The sequence below is a fragment of the Rhineura floridana genome, chromosome 4 (assembly GCF_030035675.1).
Source record: "Rhineura floridana isolate rRhiFlo1 chromosome 4, rRhiFlo1.hap2, whole genome shotgun sequence".
In the NCBI taxonomy this organism is placed as follows: domain Eukaryota; kingdom Metazoa; phylum Chordata; class Lepidosauria; order Squamata; family Rhineuridae; genus Rhineura; species Rhineura floridana.
Genome location: NC_084483.1, coordinates 111127902 through 111140763, shown reverse-complemented (window position 1 = coordinate 111140763; position 12862 = coordinate 111127902). Strand labels below are relative to the sequence as shown.

Sequence of the window (12862 nt, the reverse complement as noted above, 5' to 3'; positions counted from 1 at the left end):
TAAAGCACATTTTTAAGATGTCATGGATTTTAATAGTATTGATTGCAAGTAGAATAACTCCTCCCTCCTATTCTCTTCCTCTTGCCCCCTCCCCCTCCCCTTCCAATTCCCTCTCCCTCTCCCTCCCCCTCCCCCCCATGGTCAGTTTTACCTATTTTAAGCATGATTGCACGGGAGTAAATCCCACTGAACTGAAAAAGCATGCAAATGATCAAACCTGCCCTCTCCTGCTCCTCCCTACTATCCCCTCCCTCTTGCCCCTTCCCTCCCCCTTCCTTTGCCTCTCCCTCTTCCAATCCCCCCCCTCCCATGGTCAGTTTTACCTATCTTAAGCATGAATGCATGGGTGTACATCCCATTGAACTCAATAAGGATGCAAATGATCACACCTGTCCTCCTCTCCCTCCGATCACCTCCCTTTTGCCCCTCCCCTCCCCCTCCCCTTCCAGTCCTCTCCTTCTGCTCCCCTATCCCCACCCTTCTTCCTTCCCTCTCCTCTCCTCTCCCCTCCCCTCCACCTCGGTCAGTTTTACCTATCCTAACCATAATTGCACGAGAGTAAATTCCATTGAACTCAATAAGTATGCAAATGATCAAACCTGCCCTGGCCCTCCTTCCCCTCTCCTTTCCCTTCCCCTCCTCCTTCTTCCTCCTCCCCTTCCTACTCCAGCCCTCCCTCCCCATGGTCATTTTTACCTATTCTAACCACGATTGCACAGGAGTAAATCCCACTGAACTCAACAAGCATGCAAATGATCAAACCTGCCCTTCTTTTCCCCTCCTGCCTGCTCCCATCCCCCTCCTCCCCTCTGCCCTTCCTCCAATCCCTCCTCCTCCACTACCCCTGTGGTCAGGTTCACTATCCTAAGCATAATTGCAGGGGAGTAAATGGCGGGTGTTGCCACCACTCACCATATGCTCAAGCACGTTACCAAATTCTTCAAAGCTACACAGGAACTGCATTGGACTGTGAAAGACCAACCCAAATTGTGTTTGCATTTTGACAAATTTTTAGGGCAGTACAATATCTCAGGGAGGAGGTCAGGTCTCCTGCTCCCCTGGAGCATTTACTATAGCAGCCCAGTTTCCCTGCTTTTTAAAGTTTGATAGAAATATCAATTGGCTATAGGTACGTTCTAAAGCCGCAAAGTTTTTTTGCCGATTAGTGAATTCTCTCTTCACATGACCTAACACTAAACTGAGGGTACGAAAAACAGTTTGTTAGACTGACAAATAAAGGCTTGTACAAAAGATATTTTAAAAAATAGGTTAATACAACTGCAGGTGGAAAATTTTCCACATGAACTGAGGAAATGCTCCATGGAAAAGATAAATTCTCCCTCCCCTGTAACTTCTCAGGAAATTTCCCACATTTTAATTTCTGTTCTCCATTCTGAGAAGCATTAACTTCTAGCCTTCGCTCTTGCATTTACCTTCATGTGCTCGCCTCCACCTAAAGACTACAATACCCAGGGTGCAATTTGAGCCCCCTCCTTTCACAACGCTCATAGTCTTTAAAAACAATCGGTGAAGGCGAAATGAAAGCGTTTATGTCATTCGTTTAAAAAGAAAGGGGGCGGAATAATATTGGCTACATACTATATAAGCCCCACCCATCCCTCGGCGTCTGAGTATACTAGCGACCAAATGTTCATGAGAGAAGAGGACCTTTGTGGATTTAGATTAGAAGAATAGCGCCACGGTTAATCCGGAAGAGGAAGTGTGCGTGCCTTGGTCTAGCCCTTCCTTTTCCTCTCTACTCCATTTTGTGAGGTGCTGTCGGCGGCTGGCAACGAGGCCTAATATAGCTTCCTTCTTCCTCCGCAGTAGCCGTCGCCGCCCTCTTTCTCCACATCATGACGGACCGTTACACGATCCACAGCCAGCTGGAGCATCTGCAGTCCAAGTACATCGGGACGGGCCACGCGGATACCACCAAGTGGGAGTGGCTGGTGAACCAGCACCGGGACTCGTATTGCTCCTACATGGGCCACTTCGACCTGCTCAACTACTTCGCGATCGCAGAGGACGAGAGCAAGGCCCGCGTCCGCTTCAACCTCATGGAGAAGATGCTGCAGCCGTGCGGGCCTCCCGCCGACAAGCCCGACGAATCTTGAGCTCTGGAGCCTCGCAGCCGCCGGGCGCTCCCCCCCGACCCCCAAGGAGAGGCAAGAGAAATGGCGGCAAGCCGCATCCGACACTTTCATAGAGCGGGGAGGGCGGCTTACGGGCTTCCCGCGGTGAACTGTGAAAAGTCGCGCTGGGGAGACTGAGGTGACGGCGGCGGATTGTTCCGCTCTGGCGGCGGTTCTCACTTGAAGGGACGTGGAGAGTGCTCTGCTTTCAGGACTCAACCCGCACTCTAATTTTGTAACGTTTGGGCAACTCTAATAAACGCTGTGTTCTATTTTCTAATTTGTTTGTGAATGGTTAATTCGTATGGCAAACGTGAGTACGGCTCCAATTCTAAGCACAGCTTACTAGCAGCCAGGCCCATGGAACTCAATGGGACTTGCTTCCGAGTAGACCTGCATAGGATTTTGCTATAAAGGACTACGTAGGGGCAAATGTAGGGTAAACAAGTTACTGTGTTTCAAAATGCTTTCATATTAACCACATGTGGCTGTGAAATTGCTCTTACATATTTGTGTGCACATACAGAAACAAAGAAATGTTGGGGGCGGGGCTTTGCTTTAGGTGAAGATTGCTGGTACTTTTTGTAATCACTGTTAAAATGATTGGAGGTTGTACTGTAGATTCTATAATGTGCATGTTTGTCATAACCTTCATGTAAGTTCTTCTAGGGTTAGTCATCCTGTTGATTTTTTTCTTATGTTAGTAGCCAAATCAAAGGGTTACATATAGCTAACTGTCAAACAAAACAAATGAGAAACCCTAGGCTTCCTACAAATATACTAAATAGGAAACTATTGGTTTGAACTAAAGATACAGTGTGTATAATATATTCTAATCCTAGAGTAGCCAATGTGGAGTCCTTTAGAAGTGGACTACAGCTTCATCAACCCTGACCATTGGCTGCTCCTGTATATTTGCATGTTGGAAAAACTGAATCAACACCAAGGAACTTGATCTTCTTTGTTTTTATTATCACATACATTGGTCAATCATACAAGTCTCGTGAGACGGATGCAATCGTACCAGTGAGCTAATTTGCTGGGCTCCTGTAGGCTGTAAAAAGTAAATGCCCCTATTCAAAGGCTGGGGAGCATGATACCCTTATCTTCTGCCCTGTGCTGGAACCCTAAAAGCAGTAAAACATTTGTTTAGGTAGGCTTTGAAATAGAGAAGATCATGCACAATGTGTCTGTGGCTGCAGATTTAAGCACGAAGAACTAAGCTTATGAAGTCAAGTCAATAGTGGAACAGACTGCCTCAGAAGGTGGTAGATTCTCCATCTTTAAGCCAAGGCTAGATGGCCACCTTTTGGGGATTCTGTAGTGGGTCCTGCACCTTCAGGCAGTTGATCATTTAGGTCCCTTCCAAATCTACAGAGAAGGTGGTAGAACATCTGCCTTGCATGCAGAAGGTCCTATGTTCAATCCCTGGCATTGCCAGGTAGGGCTAGGAGAGCTGGTGCCAATCTGTAATACTGAGCTAGATGGACCAATGGTCTGACTCAGTATAAGGTAGCTTCCTGAATTCCCATGATTCTATACTACTCTCTGATAAATGTTTTGGGGATTATGCTATATGTAGACTACAAGCCATACTGATTGATTCTTCTCAGTCTACCATATGGTTGTAAAATAAGTCTCAAATATTAGAAGGCACATGAAATTTATGGAAACAATTCTGTCACCATGGATGTGTAAAATTAGCACACCTTGAACCCTCTGCAGAGATGCCCTTTGGTAACAATGGTCTAGAGGACAGAGAATGCAGATACATGAAACACTGATACGGCAAACATGAGAAGGAAATGGTTTTGTGTGTGATTATACAGAAGAGTAGAGCCAGTGTGGTGTAGTGGTTAGAGTGTCGGACTACGACCTGGGAGACCAGGGTTTGAATCCCCACACAGCCATGAAGCTCACTGGGTGACGTTGGGCCAGTCACTGCCTCTCAGCCTCAGAAGAAGGCAATGTTAAACCACCTCTGAATACCGCTTACCATGCAAACCCTATTCATAGGCAGTCCATTTCCGTACAGAAGTGAAGTAGTGAACTCTTGAGCTACTTGCTCCCAAAGAAGTGTGCTCTGGACTGGTGTCCATTGGTGGCAAAGGAAAGGGACCATGGGAGAGAAGTTGGCTTAACAAACAAAAAAATCTGGCAGTAAATGAGTCTGCACAGGATGGAGGAGAGTGTGAAGGTAGGAGAGAATATAAATGTGCTATTGTGAGGAATAGGCTCCTGCTCTCAACTGTTAAGACTACTTCAAGACACAGATTGAGAGTACATTAAGATGGTTCAAATTACTTCAAAAAGCTCAGAGAAAAACTCGGATTGTAAGATTTATTTTACGCTACTGAAGCCTTTGATATGGGTGCTTTGTGATAAATGGTTATTTTGTATTACTTTGGTTATGAAAACTACCCTTGAAGGCCATCCAAGTTTTGAAGAAACAAAAGGTTTGTATAAAGTACAAAATGCAAAGTGTAATGTTAACACTGAGGTATGTGTAACTCATAGTAAGTTTGTATTTCACTTATTTTATAGTTAATTTCTCTGTATAAAGTTCTTTACAATTATTTATTCTTGACAGGTTTGTTTCTCAACCCATTTTCATGGCTTTTAAGAGAGTTAAAGCTGGGTCACGTACAAACCCAGTGAGGTAGTTATTGTGTTCCTTACCCAGACTCCTTCCCAGAAGGGATAGCAGGTGCTTTTTTCTGTGTTGTTCCAACAGAAGTTTCTATAGCAGGCCCTTCAAAACAATAAATCAGTAATACTGCTTTAAAAACCTTTGCAAAAATGCATTCTGGGTATAATCCAGAAAAAGTCAATAACTATGCCCTTAAATATTGTTGAGTGTTGATTGAACATTTATCTCATTTGGTACTAACCTGTTATATGTTGGCTTGGATTGGTACCTTCTTGTGACTTGTTCTGAAGCAGCGTCCCTACAGCACTTGTTAAGGTTGGTTCTTTTTTGGGAGTTGCTTGTTTGCCCTGGAGAATATGCAGTAGATACACAAAGGACTCTTCAGCATAGGTTTGTTATACAGTAAGTTGATATATCACATGCGTATCCAAAAAGCTCAGGGAAGTGTACAGGGGCTATCTCATTTTATCCCTCCAATAATTCTATGACATCATTTGGGCAAAGAATGACTGACAACCCAGTGATCCCACAGTAAGCTTCATGGCTGATTCAACACTATTCAGTATACCACACTGGTCCTTAGCTAGCAGGAGCTGTGTATTAGCTAGATTCTTGTAGGTGCTGCCAAGGCAGGCAGGAAAACTGAAAACAAGGACTTAGAAAATGTGTTTTGTGGCAACCTCTAGGGACTATATGATTTATGCACTATGGAAACTATCCAGCCTGGGTTAAAAAATTGCAATCTTTCCTGTGGCTTGTGTGTATGTTTTGGCTAGAACACATTTAATGGAGCAACCCTAAACTCAGATTTTGTACCCAGTTGATGTAAGAATTTGTGGCTATAACTTTAACACTTTTTGCCCAATTTGGGTCCCAGAGGATTCAAATTATTGGAAGAGATTCTCGGTGAAGGAGCATTATGGAAAAGATGCAGAATAAATAGTGCAAAACTGTGTATAATGTATATTGTATTTCAGATTTCATTTAGGGAAAAATAGCTCCTAGAGATCTGAGGTTTGCTCTTTGAGCTGCATATTATACATCAAAATATTCTCCATTTAGCCTGGTATTAGAAATCTGCTATCAGAAACCATGCAACACTGAGACAAACCACTAGTGGGATGTAATTGCTAGGACAAATATCTGTCATCAACCCACTCGTCACTCATCCAGCAACAACACTTGTACACACTTTTATACTTTAATGCTACACGTGTAATCAATTTTTGCTCCATGTAAAGTAGCTGGAGGGTTGGTGCATGAACATTTCAGAATAATTTCTTTAAGGATAATGACAAATGCATGTTTTCTTCTGTTTCATGGAAAGGAAGGGTACAAAAACAATACCCTTGTCCCTATTCAATATAGCAAATATCACGAGACAAAAAGTATTCCTAACATATTTATTTAAGGCAGTATCCAACTTAAGCAGTTCTGCTAGCACAAGGAGTCGTAGCTGTGTAATGCAACCTATCTACCTTGTCCTCGTGCACTCCCTAAATCTGTTTTGAAGGTTCTCCAACCCTTCTGAGCAGATCTATGGGGTGTGCAGGGAGAGAAGAGGGCTGTGAAGTTCCATTGCACAACTAAGACTCCTTGCACTAATAGTACAGTTTAGCTGAATACCACTCTATATCTGGCTTTTTATAAGAGCGAATATCTCCTAACTTGTCTGTCTCATTTTCAAATAATATAAACAGCTACAACCTACACCCAGTTCTGTGCCCCAGCTAACTTTGTAATGCATAAGAAATGCCCTAATCTACCAGGGTTAGCTACACATTACCCTAGAAAAACAGCATCAGCAGAAAAGTTAATATTTGTAGAGAGCCATCAAATCCTGGTACAGTATATATCATCTGAACTTTCCCTTTCAAGCCCATCCGTAAACAGGTTAGCCTCCTGGACAAAATAAACTGTTACTTGTGTCATTTGCAAAAGGGGCACCCTTCTGAAAAAGCCCCTCTGATGGAGTGGAAATCCCTTCTAGGATCCCCACTGTGCAATTAAAGGCCTTTTCACTCCTGTTATGAGCTTGGCATGTAGGACATTAATAACATTCACTCAGTGCCTATCTAAAAGTTTGCTTTTAGTTGCTTCCAAATTCTGTTTTGACTAGTTTCTTCTTCCTGATTCTTACGATTCATCCAATAGCTGCCCCAGTCTTTTCCATAGCTCACAAAAGGGAACTTTTGGAAGCACCCTGAATTCTACTTTTAATGGAAAAGAGTGTGCAGGGGTGGGGGAGATTTCATTATCGTTTGCATTTAAAAGTCTAGGCAAAAGTAGCAACAGACAAGACTATTCTAGAACAATTAGAGTGAAGGAGTGGCAAAAATTATTACTAGAAAAGAATGCATTTTGCTTTCAACATGTATTAACCGACCAAAATAAAATATTTGGCAACTTTATGAACCAGATATGCTTAGGGACAGAAAAGTGAAAGACTTAAGGAATATACATTTGGCAGATTCACTTCTATTTTTAAAATATTCTATTTTGTTTTATTCTGTCATACGTCGTTACCACAGGAAGAAGGGTGGGATAAAAATGGGACTAATAAATAGCTTGTTACTTACAGAGGACGTTTTGGCTCCTTTCTGGCCTGGAGCAAAAGCACGCCTGGCTGCTTGCTCTTTGCAGAAATTGATGTGCCTTTCTGCTGCAGCCTCATTAAACCGTCTCATGCAGTAAGGGCACTGAACATAATCTGAATATAACAAAGGAACAGTGGTTATGAAGTCAACAGTTTATGCAGTACCTGGGAGATGATATCATCACTGTTATAAAATAATGTAAATAATATTTTGTTACTGCGCTGTGCCATAGTGTGTCATCCGAATCTGGGATCTTGGTTTAGCAGTAAACCATAGAACAATCCTGGGCTACAACTTATGGTTAGACTGGAGGGTTAAACCATAAACCCGGGTTTAGACAGCACTCTAAGCCAAACTATGGCTTAGCTCGGCATGGCACAGGAGCAAAATGACCAGGAGGAGTAAAGCAGCTGCAATCTCCTTTGTGGGAGCCCGTATGTTCATGCTAAGCCATGGTTTGACTTAGTGTGACATGCGAACTAGACTGATGATTCCCATTTAGAAGATGGAGAAACTGGGTAAAGAGAGAAATGTTTGTACAAGGAGTTCTTCCCCTAAGTGGAAGTCCAGCACCATCCACTACCTCTTGTTTTAGCTTATGGTTCAAACGTTCTGAGTTAGTCAGACTACTCATGGGCAAAATTGTGCCCACGGGATGTTTGCACAGGTGAAGGGGGTCTTGGTAAAGATCTCTTCTTCCTTGCCTTTCCTTCAGCAGGAGGCTGAACTAGATCTCAGGCCCCTCTGTGATACAACCCTCTGTTTTTAAACAAAGGTGCAGTTTCAGCACAAGTGAATAACCTGGATTAATGGTTGGAGGCGGCGGCGGAGGCAGTGGGCGGCCTTCTTTCATGGCTATAGTGGCAAGTTTGGCTGCTCTGATTGCATTAATGAAGTTCTCGTGCTGTTGTCTCCAATTATATTTTTTCTCTGGCTGGTTCTGAAAAGGCAATATTTGAATTACTTTTTTTCCAGTCAGAGGGTCCATTAAATGAAGATAGTCCTAAACATTTTTGTAAGAGAATTTCAAGAGTTGTTAAACACATTAAAATAATGATGAAACAATAATAAAAGCATTACTAATGATATAATCGATATTTAACACTGAGAATGTATTTCCTAGGTTTACCAGTTTGAGGTGCTGGAAAGGGAAGATACCCATGGCAATGCTAATGTCACCACTAACAAGTAAGTAAGTGGGGGGAGGGATGGGGTGTTAGGTGGAGACTTGGAAAAGGGAGAGGGTTGGTGGATCTAGGTGGGAGGGAAAGCCTGGGCTTGGAAGAGGGAGAGGGTGTGGCAGATTGCGTGTGGATGGGAAGGGATTGGCGGGGCTTGGGGTGTGGGCAAGGACAAGGAGTTGAATTCTCGAAGAAGAGCTGAAGAATTATGGACTCATAATGCTCATCTCTCAGTTGCAGCAAGCATTATGAGCCCTTAGGATTTATATGTCTGAAGTTTCAGCTAGTTGTTAATGGGTGAAGATGGTTCTAATATAGCACCATTCCAAAGTGAATGCAGATATTTCAGAGGGTAGGGTAAACAGAGAGAAGAAAATTTACACATTTCTCTTCAGTCAGGCAATGATAGGAAAGCAGAGCTCCAGGGCTTAACTACAACTCAGTGTTACAGTAACTTCTATGGGACTTTTCAATTCTCTATATTATGCACAGTCTCTAGCCGTGTAAAGGATTTGCATGCCCCCTTTCACCTCCAAACCTATTAGCGGAGAACATTCCTGTTCTTAAGAATGTATTTTCTAAAATATATTTGAAGTGAATCATGTGCCTCATCTAAAAATACCTTGGGGGGTGCCTTCCTCTTCACTGTTGGAATTTCAGTTCCCTGCAGTCGTTGTTTCAAGGAATTGAATGGCTTGCGCTTTTTGTTGAAGACTTTTCTGCATATTGGCTCATGTCTTGCCTACATAAAAAATACAAAGGAGGTATATCCAAGATTTATGAATGAATGTTGTGTGAAGTTATTTTATATTGAGCTCTAAATTTTGGGCTCTGGAAATGAAAAAAGGAAGGTGTAATAATCTCAACCTCTAATACTTGACATTATTACTGTGCCCAAACGTTTAGAAGCCAGGAAAAAAGATGACTCCTAACTTGTATGTATGTTTAAGACTCTGTGTCTGCATCCTATCCTGGACATGGAAGCAAATTTGGATACCTAGTTTGTCTAATCTGGGATCCTTTTGGTATTCTCAAGTTAAATATTTAATCAAGCTGTATATTTTTCCCAAGCAGAGATGTAGTTATGTGACTCTGGTTCATGATAATCCTGACTTGCTCACCTTTAATTGGCCCAGGCTGTTGGACATACAAGGGATGTTTTTAAATTTTAAAAAGAGGAGGGATCAGTATAATTTGTTCTGTTTTTTATGCTGATGCCTTTGCATGTAGAGTGACATAGAAGCTGTCTTGGGCTCTTTAAAATGGCCTGAACAAGGGACTTTTAAAGCTTGTAGCTTTCAGTCCCTCTTGGTAATTTCATATCTAAGTAATCCTTATTTTGCTATTTTTATGCTACATCTTTGTTTCTGTATAATAAAATGATTGCCTAATAACTTAGACAAGTGACTACCTAGTTTACATAGTTAAATTTTTTTCAAGAAAGGAAGTAACACAAAAAACTATGCATGGACTCAATAATAACTCTCACTTTGTTCAGTGGAGCTTATTCCCTTGTATATGCTTAGGATGTGCCTTTAGTGCCCAGAAAAGCAAAGAGAGGCAGTGATTAGAGTGCTGGACCAGGACCTGGGAGACCCAGGTTCAAATCCCCACTCAGCCACAAAGCTCACCGTATGATTTTGGACTAGTCATTCTTTTTCAGCCTAACCTACTTCACAAGAGGATACAATGGAGGGTAGAGAAGCATGTACATTTCCTGGGCTCTTCGGAGAAAAGGTGAGACAAAGTGTAGTAAATAAAAAAATAAGTAAAAAGAAAAAACCCCACAAGTCTCATGTTAGTTTTGGACATCCATGTAGACCTAACAATTTGGTGGTGGCAGCTGATAAGAAATAGCAGAGTACATTGCATGAGAGATTTTACACTCCTATGCAAATCCTTGTAGGAATTTAAAGGCAGCTTAAAAGGGAAGTCACCCTAGCAGAAGGCATCATGTTCATTTAGGGTTCAACAGAAGGATTCTGAGTACATGAACATTAATTGACCCAAACAGTTCAGAGCTAAGGGTTTGAGAAATATGACTAATATCACCTGGTGCAAAAAGTGTATCATATAGGCTGTCTATTGCAGCATCACATAAGACCAGCTTTCCTGGTTGTGAAGAAAGAACATTGACCACAGACAGTTCCACAGATGAGGTATGTGTATAGCTTCCATTCATAAGTAAGTGATATTTCTTTATTTTGGATTAACTAGAAGGCAGGGGTGAGGGATATTAACTGTAAGCACAAGTTCTTCAGGCATTTGCTTGTTGCTAATTCTGCATTAAGTTCCTTGAAGCTTCAGTCTGCAGTAGCTTCTGCTGTAAAAACTAAATTCAAGTGTGAACCAGCCAGCCTAAGATTGCCATGGAATTCCTTCAGTCATTCAGTAACTGAGGCAGCTTTTATTCCTGCTTGGTCAATTATCTTAAGATTGCTTTTACATCAATAAATATTTGTGCTTAATGTTCCTATTTTACCAGTGCATCCTGTGTAAAATGTCTTCCACAGGTATCGCAAGGAAGCAAATTCTGGCTGCCGGTATCTGTGTGAAATGAAGAATACCAGTTATTACTTATCCAGATACACCCAAAAAATCTACACAATGTTTCATGTTGAGAACATATGATTTATGCATTTATCCCTCTAAGTCTGCTCTTAAAAATGTATTAGGCTAAAGGGAGGTGGGTGAATTCCAAGTGACATAATACTTGGGCATCCAAAACTTAATTGGTTATCTTAGCTGAAAGACCCAACCATGGTTTCCACAGTATGTACGTTACTTTGGTTAATTCAGCATGTCAGTGCAAAACACTACTGGCACATAAATGTCGATAGCTTTTTTATTATTGTTTGATTTATATCCTCCCCTTCCCCCCAACAGGAGCCCAGGGTGGCAAACAAAAGCACTAAAAACATTAAAACATTATAAAAACAAACTTTAAAAAACATTAAAACAAAACATCTTCAAAAACGTTACTTAAAAAAAGCTATGAAAACATCTTCCAAGATTAAAAACATTTAAAAAAAGAAAGTAAGAACATTAAAAAGCAATTCAGTGGCTTGAGCAGTTTGTTAAGGAAAAGTCACCTGATTTCATTCTGTTGTCTCCACTATCTTTGGCTGACAAGATTTATAGAGCAAGTGTATATGTATAAAATTGCAGCCTCAGGTTGAACACACTGAGACTCATTTCAGAGGGAATAGATATAGGATTGTACAGTCAGTCAGCTTCATATCTGCTAGGTTAGCAGTCTTCAAATTGTGCCATTTTACTGGTGTTTTCTTCTGTCTTTGGCTCATTTACCTCCAATAAGGTTCTCAGTGCCAATTCTGCTCAGCAGAGGCTGCCAACATGATGCCCAGAGGCTTTCCTACCCCTGCTGAAATTAGGCTTGAAAAAAAGCATTTTATTTTTAACAAAATGTTTATTGCTTTCAAAATTAGTTTACAATGTGAGGGAAAAGATAATGAGTATTCCTGTAATATATTACTATTTATATCTGTATATATAGAGAACAGAGAAAGAGAATAAAGAAAATGATATCAGGAATAACAATGCACACCCTCTCAAAAGTACTCCCAAGCTAAAGAACTGTCACTGGAAGAGTATGTCTTTCTGCAAATCTACTTCATTACAAGTCTTACAAAGCTAGAAAAGGGTTAACACTAGAGATTGCCTCTTGTTCCTTATTTCAAAATATTTTAAAGGGAGTATTTGATGTGGCCAATAGAATAGGGTGTGGTGCCCATAACAGTTTCCCTGGTATGTAAATGTGTTTGTTGGTCCAAAAAGTTTGTTGACCCTGCTGCGAAGGATATTTGGCCCAATTCTGATGAGAATCTTGAAAAGCTTAAGATAATTACTGACTGGACAGTCATCCAATGCTGTGTGAGTGGCGTTCCATTTGCACAATGGAACGTCCCCTTCCTCTCTTTATATGCCCTCCAAATCTGTTCCTGAGGGTTCCTCAATTCCTCAGTGCACAGGGGGCTGCAGGGGAGAGGACGGGAAATTCCATTGTGTGAGCAGAATGACTATGTTGGATACAACTCAATATATTCCATCTATGTCATTTCAGGAAGTGCACTTCAGATCTGCTGCATGGCAGCAAGCCATTTCAAACTATTCCTCTTACAGGTACTTTGAGATAATACACTGAGGAGACCTCAGGAAAAGACATTTGCTCATGAGATTGCTCAAAGAAGCTAGTGTTCTGCCTACAGAATCAAATAGATTTTTTAAATATGACATAATGTTATGTGGTAACAGAATATAGAGCTGTTAAATTAAGAT

The 12862-nt window shown here is 41.4% G+C and overlaps 2 protein-coding genes and 1 long non-coding RNA gene across 3 annotated transcripts; 2 read left to right on the top strand and 1 right to left on the bottom strand.

Moving 5' to 3' along the window:
* Positions 1 to 1626: 1626 nt before the first annotated feature.
* Positions 1627 to 2415, top strand: SF3B5 (splicing factor 3b subunit 5). Its single transcript, XM_061624038.1, has one exon. The coding sequence runs from the start codon at positions 1857 to 1859 to the stop codon at positions 2115 to 2117; it is 261 nt and encodes an 86-aa protein (XP_061480022.1). The 5' UTR covers positions 1627 to 1856; the 3' UTR covers positions 2118 to 2415.
* A 2395-nt stretch (positions 2416 to 4810) lies between these two features.
* On the bottom strand, positions 4811 to 9711 carry ZC2HC1B (zinc finger C2HC-type containing 1B). The gene is made up of 6 exons (XM_061626096.1): positions 9685 to 9711; positions 9186 to 9305; positions 8184 to 8322; positions 7365 to 7495; positions 5027 to 5132; positions 4811 to 4887 (listed from the first exon to the last, which is right to left on the bottom strand). Exons 1-6 carry the CDS (start codon positions 9709 to 9711, stop codon positions 4811 to 4813), a joined length of 600 nt encoding a protein of 199 aa, XP_061482080.1.
* A 458-nt stretch (positions 9712 to 10169) lies between these two features.
* On the top strand, positions 10170 to 12033 carry LOC133383399 (uncharacterized). The gene is made up of 3 exons (XR_009762276.1): positions 10170 to 10300; positions 10655 to 10722; positions 11077 to 12033. It is a non-coding gene; the product is annotated as an uncharacterized LOC133383399 (long non-coding RNA).
* Positions 12034 to 12862: the final 829 nt, after the last annotated feature.